This window comes from Schistocerca gregaria, chromosome 9 (genome assembly GCF_023897955.1).
Source record: "Schistocerca gregaria isolate iqSchGreg1 chromosome 9, iqSchGreg1.2, whole genome shotgun sequence".
In the NCBI taxonomy this organism is placed as follows: Eukaryota; Metazoa; Arthropoda; class Insecta; order Orthoptera; family Acrididae; genus Schistocerca; species Schistocerca gregaria.
This window is the reverse complement of record NC_064928.1, coordinates 188521677-188535378: the sequence shown is the minus strand read 5'-3', so window position 1 is coordinate 188535378 and position 13702 is coordinate 188521677. Positions and strand designations below refer to the sequence as shown.

Below are 13702 nucleotides of genomic sequence, written 5' to 3'. Positions count from 1 at the left end.
TTCAAAACTATAATACATGGTTAGCTATATGACTTTTCATGCACAATATGTTTTTATACCTCCTGTCAAGTGTAGTTCTTGGGGCGCTACACTTCCTCAAGCTCACCAAATCACTTAAATAATCTTGGATAAATTTCTATACCTTGTTAACTGTGTATTTGTTGAGTGTCATTGCTTTGTTTGTGCGAGTTTTGAATTACAAACTCTTGTGTATTTAGGTTTAAATCAGTTTGCTAATTTCAGAGAGTTCTCATATATGTATAAATGTCATATATCAATTTCATGCTGTTACTGAGCTATGTCTAATTCTTTGTTCAGCCATAATGTGAAACAAAACCTCATTTCAGTGCCACTGTGCTTGACCAGGTAAGTCTACAACAATTTGGAACCCCCAAACAGTGGCTTCTTCTTATTTTTCTTCTCCTTCAGCTTTTATGGCCTCATTTGACCACTTCATTATGGCCCTATTTGACCACTTCAGTCAGTCATTTTCTGGTCATCTTCTCCAGTTGGTTTTCTTTCCAAATTTCTAGGTATCTTTTCATTCAATTCTGATCCCTTTTCATTTGTCTCTTTTTGGTTTAAATCTTATTTTTATGTTTTTCAGTTTCTTTAAATTTTCTCCTTTGTTTTGCAAATGGTCCAGAATTAACTGTAGCTGTTTCATTTCCTCCCTGATTTCCTTTATCCATATACTTGTTGCTTCATGTGCCAAAGTTTCTGTATACTTTTTCTTGATAATCTGGTTTCTGGTGTCTTCATAATGTGACCAAGAAAAGAAATCCTATTTTTCCTTATAGTATTTGTAATGGGCTCCAGTTTACAGTACACCATTTCATTTGGCACTATTTGCCATTTTCCATGTTTTTGATATTTCTTATTCATGCTTGTTCTATCTTATTCTTCTCTCTACCTCTAGGATTTTGTCAATTCTGTATTTCTGGGTGACTTTGAAAACAGTTTCAATTATGTACGTCACTTCTGGCTCAACCATCGTATTTTAATATTTTAATTTAATTTCGATTGATAAATATTTTTGTTGTATATAGTCCATGTTAATTTTTGAGCTTTTATCTGTTTGTTATTTCTTACTTGCCAAGTTGTGCGTTAAAATTTCTCCTAGATATTTAGATTGTTTCACTATTTTTACTTTCCTGTTATTTACTGTTATGTGATTGATTACTAGTGGATCTGCTTCCATTATCTCTGTCTTTTCGAATTATATCTGCAGTCCTACTTTTGTAGGCTTGTTATTTGATTTTTGGTTTCTTGAATGTTATTAGCTTCTAACCGTAAGTCATCTGTAAATCCCAAGCAATTTAAATTTATTTGATCTTCCTTGGTTCCACATGTTATGTTTTTACTATTTTTTTGTTGTACCATTCCCTCATCATGTACTCTAGTGCATTGTTGATAAACTGAAACCCTGTCCCTTAACCCCATTTTAATCGTAAACAGCTCAGATATTTCTCCTCGGAACTTTACTTTAGATTTGGTGTTTATTCGAGTTAAGTTTATCGTTTTTATTAATTTGAGGTGAAGACCATAATTCTGTAGTATCTTCATCATTAAAGGTCTATGGATACAATCATAAGCTTTTTTGGAGTCTACAAAGATTGTGACTTGAAGTTACTGTCTTCTTTTGTAGTAATCCATTAATAATTTCAAAGCAATTTTCTGTTCTGGGCAGCTTCTCCAGTGTCTTAATTTCTCCGTAGTATTTCTTAGTTCCAGTTCAAGTTGATCTTTATGACAATTGTGTAGAATTCTTGACATTACTTTATATGTGAACACAACAGGGAATTTCCTCTATAGTTGTCTGGATTTGATTTATCTCCTTTCTTGTGTAATGGTTGGATTATAGCTGTAGTCGATTCTTCTGGTAATTCTTTTTTTACTCCATATTTTCATTTTGCATTGGTATAATGATCTCTTTACTGCTTCTGCTGCACATTTCCAAAGTTCTGCAAATGTTTGATCTTCTCCACTTGCTTTGCAGTTTTGGAGCTCTTTCAAACCTTTGCAGACTTAATGGATTGTAGGTAGGTTTATGCTTTCTGCTGGTGTTTTAATAAGGTTATCTGTGTTAATTTGTATGGGATCTGGGTAACCTGTGCAATTTAGTAATTTTTTAAATGTTTCTGCTAAAATTTATGTATTTTTCTACTTCTGTGGACCATCTTATTATTTTTATCCATTAACATTAATGTGGGATGTGTGCTAAACAATTTGTAGTAATCCTTTGAGTTTGTTTTCTTGCCATTTGTTTCTATTATTAGAACTGTATATTTTTGATATTGGCACATAACCCTTCTTATTATTTTTTGGGTTATCTTTCTTTATTCTGTGAGATCCAAGGATGATTCTTCTGTTTTATGACTCTGCGACCTTAACCAGGCTTGGTGTCTATCTACCACTGTTTTATCATACTCATTGTTCCACCATTGGTGTTCTTTCCTTGGATTCACTGGGGCTGCCTATTCAACTGTTTGTTTCAACTGGGGGACTATTTCCTCTAGGTCATCTGCCATTTGTATAGTCCTTGCTTGTTCTTCATATTCTTTGTAATTATCAATTTATGAGGGTCATAGCTTCTCTTCTTTTTGGGATGCGAATTTTTCTTTGTCAACAGGGTGAACTAAATTTTTTAGTCATGTAATGATCTAATCCAGTATCTTTCCCTCTCAGAACTTTCACAGTGTAGATTTCTGTGTGGTAATTTTTATCTTTAGAGACATGATCAAGTTGCTATTCTCCATTTTTCCGGTCTGGATGTTTCCAAGCTTTGAGATTATTTGTTTTTCTTTTGAAGACTGTTGATTTTGAAATCATGTCATGGTTTCTGCAGAGTTCCACCTGTCTTTGTTCTTCTTTGTGCTAGCAATTTCCCTATCATGTCCCTGAATCTCTTGTCCTTTCCTAAATGGGCATTAAAATCACGATTTAAAATAATGATGTAATTTTTATTTGTTGTCATCTGGTCTCAAAGATCCAAAAATCCATCCACATCATCTCTGTTCTTTATTATTATTCTTATCATAAGTTGCAGCGTGGACATGTATTATTACATGTATTTTATTTACAGCTTACAAAGTTAGTGCTGATAGCCATGGAGATTGTGATTTAAATTCTATTAGGGATTCAGTTATTTTGAGACTCATCACAATTTCGTTTTGCGAACTGTGGACATTGCTTAATTATTCTTTTTTATGAGATTCCCTCATAAATTCTATATCATTGTGATTTTACTGGTTCCTGATCTGTCTTTCTCATTTCTGATGTCTTTCTTATTTCCTGTTATTCCAGTTATTAGAATTCCTTTGTGATCCATTTTGTGTGTCAAAATTTGAGTTCCCCTGGTTGTATGATGAAATTTATGTTATGTGTTACTATATAGTTGATATGTCCCATCTTGAATCTAAATTTTGACCTTCTGTCAGTATTGGGTGTTTTCAGGTGCTCCCCGACTCATCTAAGTTATCTTTCAAATGACTGCTCACTGTATCTGAGTGCAGTCTTCTTTGATAGCTGGGGATTTTTCCTTAAAAGATGTCCTTCCATGTTTGAGTTTCAAAGGTAGTCAACCTCATATGGAGAAAGCTCCGAGTTACAAGTACAGTCATTAACTGCAGTGGCTGTTTTGTGTTTGATCCCTGAGAGCTATTTGATTTTGCTCAAGGCCACCATTGAGGATGCCCATGTCCACCACATGGCCATGGTGGAGTATCACCCCTCTGCCTGCTAGAACAATGTAACAGGTTCTATTATTAAAATGTAAACGATGTGTGTGCATGGGGTTTGCAATACATTACCTGTATTGAAGAAAAGGAGATATTTTGTGACCTTTGCCAGATCAATTTGAAACTTCCTTGTGAATTAAAACTGTGTGCTAGATATGGACCTGAATCTAGAACCTTTATTCTGGAGACAATCCCGCAGGTTGTGGCTAAGCCATTTCTCTGCAGTGTCATTATTTCTAGCAGTGCCAGTCCAGCAGGTGTGCTGAAGCTCTGTGAAGTTTGGATAGTACGAGAAAGGTGAAGCTGAGAGGACAGGTGTTGAGCTATGGGTGGATAGTTCAGTCATCAAAGCAGTCATCTGTGAAAGCCCAATGTTCGCAGTCTGTTTTAATCTGCCAGGTAGTCTCAAGTTGATGCACACCCTGCTGCAGAATGAAAATTGATTGTGGAATCTTAGTTTTTTCATCAGAAGGTCTAAATAAGGACGTGAAAATTTCACAAAAATAATAACGTGAAAACAGCACAAAATTGGTGGTTTTAGCAGAATAATATGAAATTGGGACTTTAGGAAATGTTGTGAAATTTGTCACTTTTCCGTGTAAGATGTTATAAATGTGAGGGCGACCGTTTAACAGTATTCATAGCTGATTGTTACTGAACACTGAAATTGCATGTTGCCTCCTTTTTTCTCAAGATTGAGGTTCATGTGTAATCTAAAAATGATGGTTCGTGTCTCGAATAACAAACTGCAGTTAAGTCACACTGAAATTGGCAAAAAATATTGCTTAACTTGGCAAAAAGTAACACAGAATTTCGTAAAAATAACACTAGATTTGGCAAAAAGTAACACAAAATTTGGCAAAAAACTCCAAATTTCACAAAAAGTAATATGGAAATTGGCCAAAATAGAAATAACAACAAAATTGGCCAAAAATAGCACTGAAATTGGAGAAATATACCGAAATAGAGGAAATAAAATAAGAGAGAATTGGCAGCAAAATGGCACTTAGTGTGACATATAGGTAACATCGAACTTGTCAAAAAGCAACACAAAAGTCTTCAACAACTAACACCAAATTTGACAAAAACTAATACTGAACATGCCAGGTAGACCTTTTATGGCCATTGTTTTTCCAACTGACCACCAACCCCCTGAGACCAACTGTATGGGTTTGAATTCCATTCAGGTATACAGTACTCGGCATCCATTGTGGTGCATATGCCACTAAAGAGTCAATCCGTTCCTCTCAGTTAAAAATGTCTCTGATTGAGATTAGTAAAAAAATTGCATTGTTACTGAAAATGTCATTCTTGTGTTGTTTCAGCTACCACCAGTGGGAAACAGGGCAGAGTGTGTTGAGAAGTACCTGAAGAAGTCTCTTGCTGCTCTGCAGCTGCAGTATGTGGATCTGTATCTTATACATTACCCTGTTGGCCTCCAGGAATTACAAGATGAAAGCTTTCCGAAGGACAAGGATGGGAATATTTTATTTGATATGAACACGGACCATATCAGCCTATGGAAGGTTTTTATACAAATGCATTAATCATTTAGGTATTGGAGTTTACTTTGTCTAGCAAGAGGGTGGAACATAACATAAGGGACAAGAAGTGAGTATGTATGTTATTGGTCAACTAAACTGATTTTGCCCACTACAGGTGTCTCCTATTATAGCCTGACACAACCAGTGGTGAAGCAGCATTACAGATTTCTGAAAATGGCTGAGGAGTCAAAATGGATTTACCCAATAACCAAAATAAAATTTATATGGGCATTCACACTTAATGAACGAGGGTGAGTCAAATGAAAACCTTAAATTTGTAGTAACAAATCAAAATATCGCGCCGTTATCCTGTAAGTTGGTAAGCGTGCTACAAACAGTGTGCAGAATGGCCTGTAAGTGGCAGCATAGTGCAGATGCACACATACCATCGCAGTATCACTATAAAGATGGCCGCCCCACTTGCGACTTGCACCAGGGAAGAACACTGTTATTCGGTTTTTGTGTAGTGAAGTCGTGAAACCTATTGAAATTCATCGACAAATGAAAGTTCAGTACAGTGACGCATGTTTGTCACAGCAGCAAGTCTATAAATGGAGTAGGCAGTTCACAAATGGTGTGACTTTAGTGGAAGATGCTCCTCATCCAGATCAGGCACAACGTGTTGTGACTCCACAGAACATTGCAGCAGTTGAAGCCATAGTGAAGGAAAAGTGCCGAGTGACACTGAATGACATTGCAGCATGTTTACAGATTAGTCATGGGTCAGCACACCACATTGTGCATGATGTGCTCCAGTTTCACAATGTGTCTGCAGTTTCAGTGTCTGCAAGATGGGTGCCACGGCAGCTGACTCCTGAAATGAAAGAACGACATGTTGATACTTGTGAAGAACTTCTTTGGCGCTTTGAACAGGAAAGTGATGGCTTCCTTGCAAGAATCATTACTGCGGACAAAACCTGGCTTCACTTCTACCAACTGGAAACGAAGAGAACGAGCAAGGAACGGCACCATTTCATATCTCCAAAACCAAAGAAGTTTTGAACAGAACCAGCAGCAGTGAAGGTTATGCTGACTCTCTTTTGGGATGAAAATGGCATAATTTTGAAGCATTACATGCCTAGAGGGACCACTGTCACCAGTGCATCATACACAGATCTCCTAAAAAAAAAAATCATCTGCGGCCTGCAATCAAATCAAAGCGACCTGAATTGCTGTCAGCAGGTGTCCTCTTCCAACATGACAATGCAAGGCCCCACACTGGCTGTACAACAGTTGCAACACTCACAGACCTGCGTTTTGAGTGTCTTCCTTGTCCACCATACTCACCAGACCTTGCCCCAAGTGATTTCTATATATTTGGACTACTCAAAGATGCAATGGGAAGAAAGAAGTTCCATTCTGCTGAAGAGGTACGCCACGCAGTGCAAGAGTGGTTGCACGGACTACCAACAGAATTTTTTTAAAGGAATTTATGCACTTTGTAAATGCTGGAGGACTTGCGTTGAGCGTGGGGGAGACTATGTTGAAAAGTGATATAGCTTTGTAGCACTTCTGCACAATAAATAATATTAAAAAAATATTTAAGGTTTTCATTTGACACACCCTTGTAATGAACTCGCAGTTCCTGTAAACTGACAACATAGTAAATGTGAACAAACGAGGGAGTATTCGTGTGTTAGTAGGAAAGCCAGCAAGGAAGCGCTGTAATGAAGTATGCATGAAAAGCCTGCACACAGGGTAGTGGTTTGGAGTGGGGGGGAGGGGTTCTTGGAGCTTGGTTCCAATTTGAGATAGAAACTTGGGGTGAAAATTTTTGATGTATTCCAAACCAGTGGCCATTAAGCAACAAAGGAAAGACAAACCAGAGTTGGCACTCAGGCAAATTGTGCAAACCGATTAACTCGTTTTGCAAAAGATTTTAATTGGAGTGAAATTAATGCTCAGTTAATGGCATCATTTGTATGTGCACCACTTAGATTTTACATGAAGAAACAGTCACATTGGAGTCATTCCATGTCATATCAACACACTTTAAATAAAAATTTTACCTCATCCTCTTAGACTTTGCTGAAAGTTGGCATACTTATAGTGGGTGCTGAAACTAAGAAAAATACCAAATTTCAATTTTTTCCCTCAAACCATTCCTGAAATATGGTCATGTAAACTTTTTAAAAACTGTCCAAAAATGTGTGAATGGACTTTTTTTAAATTGCCCTAGGAGCTGCCCTAATTGAGCTGGAAAACTGGGAAATATGTCATTTTGCAGCATTTGTCATGCTCTTTCCAGTGATAGACAAAAAAACATAACTTGTTATTAATAACCTTTTTCAAAATGGTAATTATTATTTTAATTTTTTTACAAAAAGTACATAATTGAAAGTTTTCAAAATATTTCCATAACTACTTCATACGGTTGTAAATCACATGGCAAAATATAAATGTGGGATGATGATGGGTTCATTGTTTAAAAAAATTATTCCGGACTCTTGTTTTTCACTAACGGCCCTAGTTTGACCAAACTGACCTTTAAGGTAGTACATCAATAGAGGATCATATACATAGGGTTTAATGTCTGTACAATAATTCAGAGACTGGAGCCATTGTTGAGATTATGTAGTCTGCATTGTTACTTTCTAAGGCTTTGTGTGCCTACAGCATTATTGTGCACTGTAGTTTTAGTGCAAATCAATTGTTACCTCTGTCTTGACCAGTCTGTATCTATTATATTTAATAGTTCGTTTTCAAGTAAATCTATACATTGAAGGACAGTTGATAAGTGACTTTGTATAAATATGGAACCAAGTAGAAAGTGCAGTGCTGTAAGAGTGCAGTGTTGTAATCCATTGAAGAAGTCAAATCATTTTATTAGAGACAGAAAAAAACTGAGGAATGTCACAACATGGATGCCCAAATTATTTCCTCAAATACCAAGTGGTGCCAAGATTTGTGATAAATGTAGGAAAAATGTAACCAAATTTAAAAATACACCAGAGCCCATCAGTGATGTAAGTGTGAAAGAAGAATCTTCTGGATCAGAGATAATCATCAGAGACCAAGACCCTGACTTCACTCCAACTTCAGTAGCTGTTAAAACATTTAACACAACACTTCAAGAACTAGGTGAGTCCCCAATTGACAAGAGAAAACTAACATCTAGGCATTATGCCAAATCAAAAGTGAAGAAAATCTCATCAATGACACGTAAGCTTTTTGTTGCTCCTTAAACTTATTCGTCAGATACTGATACTGATGAATCCGTTCTTGAAAATCTTAAACGAAACTTTAAAAATTCTATAAGTAGATCAAAAAAACTAATGATTCTTACAAGTTTACCTGAAAAGTGGAGAGTCAGGAAAATAATGAGGGAATTTAATGCTCCCAATTACATTGTTCGGCAGTCCAAAAAAATTTTGAAAGAGAAAGGATTCATGGAATGTCCAAACCCAAAACCAGGGAAGTGTTTACCAACAGAAACTGTCAAAATTGTACATTCATTTTATGAAAATGATGAAGTTAGCAGGGCAATGCCAGGTATTAAAGATTGTGTGACGATTACAGAAACAAGTGGAAATAAAACAAAAATATCAAAAAGACTTATTTTGTGTAACCCTAATGAAGCTTACAAGCATTTTAAAGACAAGTTTTCTAACATAAAAATAGGTTTCTTTAAATTTGCTGAGTTGAGACCAAAACATTGTGTATTAGCTGGCCGGAGTAGCACACATGCTGTCTGCGTGTGCACAACTCACCAAAACATAAAATTAATGATAGAACAAGCCAAACTAAACACAGTAACAAACAGCAGCTTAAACAATTATAAGCCATGCATTGCAAAAATGCTTTGCAACCCATCATCAGTTGATTGCAACATGGGAAACTGTGAATACTGCCCAGGAGAAACTGTCATACGTAAAATTTTAAAAGACTCTTTTCATGAAAACTTAATTGAACAAGTTCAGTTCCGACAGTGGATGTCAGTTGACCTATGTAATCTGGAAATTGTTCAGAAAACTTCTGAAGAATTCATAGATTTATTTTGAAGTAAGATGTCGACTTAGATTCGGCATGACTTCATTGCCAAGCAATAATGGACATTCCTTAACTCCACAAGAGAGTGGCGTGCAGCGCCGTAAATATCGATATTTGTAAAGAGTGTAAGTGTGCTATCTTTGAGATGCAGAGTTTTGGAGGATGTTTTCCGCTAACGAGTTAGTTAGCCTCATGGACTTGTATCGGTGTAGACGTGAAGTGCTAATAAATTGTCATATGAGAGAATACTAGTTGTTTACCTACAACTATCACCCAATTCCCTCACTGGTGACCCCGACGTGTAATACGCGTTCAAGTTACGGCACGAAGTGTTATTTACGCGCCTACCGCGTCGGTTTTCTTTTCGCGATCACGAGGGCCGGTGTTTTAGCTTCAGACAATGGCCTTTCAGCACTCACCGCCGCCCGGATCTCAGTAACATCTCTCCAGCATCCCTGCCGTCGTAGTGGATATGCCGCGAGATCCTTCGGAATCTTTCAGCCCGAACATGCAGTGGAATTCATCGAGTGCAGCCAGTTTCTGCCAACCGCCAACGGTCGCGGACTCTGGCTTTGTTAGCCTAGACTTTTCCACGTGTTCTCCACAGAGTGTTGTTCGGAACATTCCTACTCCTGTGTCGAACGCACAATTCAATACAGTTCGTGGTGTCGAGCGGAATCTTGCCACTTTGGAAAATCCAGCAGTAAATTCAATCCCGAGCCAGTTCCCGCCACGTGTGTATCCTTCCGCGCCGGTTAGTCAACATGTGCTCAATGCTCGCCAAACAGACAATATCACATCGAGTGTGCATCCTTGTGGACATGTGTGGGATCCTTGTGTTGCTCATAATGAAGTCAACAATTCTGTGCTGGACAGTAATTACCCAGACATTTACAACCACCCCCACCATTCACGGCCGAATGAATACAGAGTGCATAACGGACATTCACCGGCGTACGTAAGTACTAGCGGCTTCTCTCCGAGCTATCTAGTCAATGAGAATGCACATTGTGACTACGATTCTCACACTGTTTGTGCGTCCGTCGCTTCTCAGCCGCCCCCCCGGCGTCAAGTGAACTTTGCGATACCCGCATTACAGGACGCCAATAATTCGGACACTCTATCCTCTTCGTGCTCTACTCCCATCCGAAGAACTAGGTGCACCTCCACAGTGACTGCTGTGCCGAATCTGCCGAAACTACCAGACTTCAAACCCGCTCACCCGGAATTTTGGTTCAACCTGGTTGAGCAAACATTCAATGTCTGTGCTTTGGACGACGACGCGCGCTTCGTGTGCCTCATGAACCACCTTCACGACCGCGTCGATTTAATTTACGATCTGGTCAAAGCACCGCCCCTAGCAGAGAAGTATGCTATGGCAAAACAGACGATACTGGAGCGCGTCTCAAAAACCAGGAGAGAAAACGTGCGACAGCTAATTTACGAAGAGTGTCTCAGCGATAGGTCTCCGTCCCAGCTGTGGCGGTGCATCCGTCTTCTCGTCGATGAGCAAGTTATGCCTGATGACACACTCGCAGAAATCTGGACAGAAAAGCTGCCTCTGCCTGTCCAGACTGCAATCTCTGCGTATGAGGATAGGCCAGTAAATGAACATTTACGTGCCGCCGATAGAGCTTACTCTGCCAGGCAGCGTGAGCTCCACGCACTGCATTCTGGACGTGACCGCACTAAGAAGCTGTCCAACACCACGCCCTTGTCTGGTGCTGCTAATAACAAGTTTGTTAAACTAGCCGCCCTACCTGCACCTCCAGCTCCGCCCAACGACAGCGCACCGGCCTCGGTGGAAGATGCTGGGTCGCATACTCCGTCACCTAGTTACTACCCACAGGAGCACAGGCCCGCTCAATCTTACTGTTTCTTCCACGCGAGATTCGGGGAGCAAGCACGCAAATGCCAGTTGCTGTGCTCTTACCCAAACTCCAACCGCAGGTAGGCAGCGGTGCCACCTCCTGCGACATAAACAACGTGCACCATCCAACGTTGCATTCCGTTTTGGACAACAACAGTAAGTGTGGTCGAGTCTATGTCCGAGATTTACAATCGGGTGTACGGTTTCTGGTAGACACTGGCGCAGATGTCTCTTTGCTACCGGCTTGCCTAGCGACCAATAAAGTGCAACCGCACAAAACAGTACTTCGTGCAGTGAACTTGTCTACCTTACAGTGTTCGGGTTCTACACTGTATACAGTGAAACTTTCGCCCGAGTGCAAGCTGAAGTGGACGTTTTTAGAGTCAACAGTTGAAGAACCTATTCTCGGAATTGATTTCCTCAGGCACTATCAGTTGTCACTAGATTTTGTGAAAAATACTGTGTTTTACCCCCCACTGAACAAACATATTCCTTTCGCTCCGCCGAGTGACAGTTCGGCTAACACCAAACATGTGCGCTGGGCTAAGAAGTGCCCAAACCTATCTTGGACAAACGAGTGGCTAGCGGAGCGCGCCGAGTCTCCGCACTTGCGGATGGAACGTAGGGAAATGCTGTTGCATCCCCGCGACATACATCACGAGTTGACCTCCACACAACAACGCCTCGCGTCACTACAAGCGGACGACTCGTCGGCTACAGACAAGGTTAGTCCGTGCCAATCTGGTGTTCCCGTGCCCGCACACATTAATGACAATGTTGTGAACTCTGCAAACTGTGTCAGCATTCCCCCTTGTAATGACAGTGTATGCCTGTGTGCTCATGTTCCATGCGTTTCGAATGAACAATTAACCTCCCAAGCCCGTGGCAATGAAATACAGCCGTCTGCTGTTAGGCCACACCCACTCGGGCCTACAGCGCGCGTAGCGGCACGGCCCGTTACCAAAAACCAGTGTACCAACCTCGCCCAGGTTAACATGCGTGCGTTCGCTACGCAGCCTTCGAGCGATTGGCACGCCTCAGCGCCACAGCTTTGCTTGCCTGCCACCGCCTGCTCCGCTTCACAGACATCTGACTGTTTTGCCGCGCCACGTATTGCAGTAGTCACTAATGGCACAGTTCACCGGTTACGTCTAACCGCTGGGCCGCCCATATCGCAACGCCCACGCCGCCTCAAGCCGGAATTTATGAAAATTGCAAAAGAAAAATTAGATGATTTATTACAAAAGGGAATAATTGAACCTTCTTCCGGTTGCTGGGCTAGTCCTATCTTGTTTGATCAAAAGAAAGACGGTACTTGGCGTATGGTCGGAGACTATAGGCGTTTAAATGCCCGCACCACCATTGATAAATACCCGGTCCCACACATTGCGGACTTCAATCATGCGCTCGCAGGTGCAGAGTACTTCTCTGTTTTGGACTGCAAGCACGCATTTCATCAGATCCCCATGGCTCCGGAGGATATTCAAAAGACTGCCATAACCACTCCCTTCAGGTTGTTTCAATACAAATTTATGCCGTTTGGGTTGAAAAACGCTCCCCAAACGTGGCAGCGTTTCATCAATCAAACCTTATCCAATTTAGACTTTTGTTTCGTATACATGGACGACATATTGGTTTTTGCTCATACTTTGGAACAGAGTAAGGAGCGTGTTCAAGTCGTGACAGACACGTTAGCAGCTGCTGGTATAGAACTGAACAATAAAAAGACTCAATTGCACCAGTCATCCGTCACATTCCTAAGTTATGTTGTGTCGTCGGACGGTCTGACACCACCGCAGGACAAGATCAAGCCTGTTCTTGAGATGCCACGCCCCCAGACCTATAGGGAATTACGCAGGTTCATCGGAACAGTTAATTATTACCGTAAACATTTGCCAGCTGCTTGTGCGGTGCAGGCACCTCTCACAGATGCACTCGCAGGCTCACAAACTTCCGGCACCCGCCAGGTCCCATGGACACCAGACATGGACAAGGCATTTAACGAACTCAAACAGCTGTTGGCCTCCGCTGTCACTATTGCTCACCTACGTGCGGACGCGACAATGTTTATCACTACTGACGCTAGTGACAGTGCTGTCGGCGCAGTACTGAGTCAGACATACAATGATGTTACGACACCCCTGCAGCTTTTCTCAAAAAAGTTAAACACTGCACAGAAGAAATACTCAGCATTCGACAGAGAATTACTTGCAGTGTACGAGGCCATAAAACACTTCAGAACTGATGTTGAGGGATGAGATTTCTATGTGCTCACTGATCACAAGCCATTGGTTCCTGCGATAAAAAATCCTTCGTCTGATCCGCCCCCACGACGCTTTCGTCACATCGACTACATCTTGCAATTTACAAATGACATTCGCTACATTCGAGGAGCGGACAATGTGGTTGCTGATTTTCTCTCGCGTGTAGGTGCTGTCACAACCTTAATTGTCATTGTCTCTGATTGCCCGGAGCACAATACAACTGCGGTTTACACCTTTCAAAAGAAGCTAATTTCACATCTAACAAATAAATTTCAAAAGCTTTCAAAAAAGATA

General features: G+C 40.5%; 1 protein-coding gene across 1 annotated transcript in view; it reads left to right on the top strand.

Moving 5' to 3' along the window:
• Positions 1-13702, top strand: part of LOC126292108 (1,5-anhydro-D-fructose reductase-like) — a 76346-nt gene that overhangs the window by 24207 nt on the left and 38437 nt on the right. The window contains exon 3 of the mRNA XM_049985935.1: positions 5066-5266. Coding sequence (XP_049841892.1) covers positions 5066-5266 — 201 coding nt within the window. The remainder of the gene's footprint in view (positions 1-5065; positions 5267-13702) is intronic.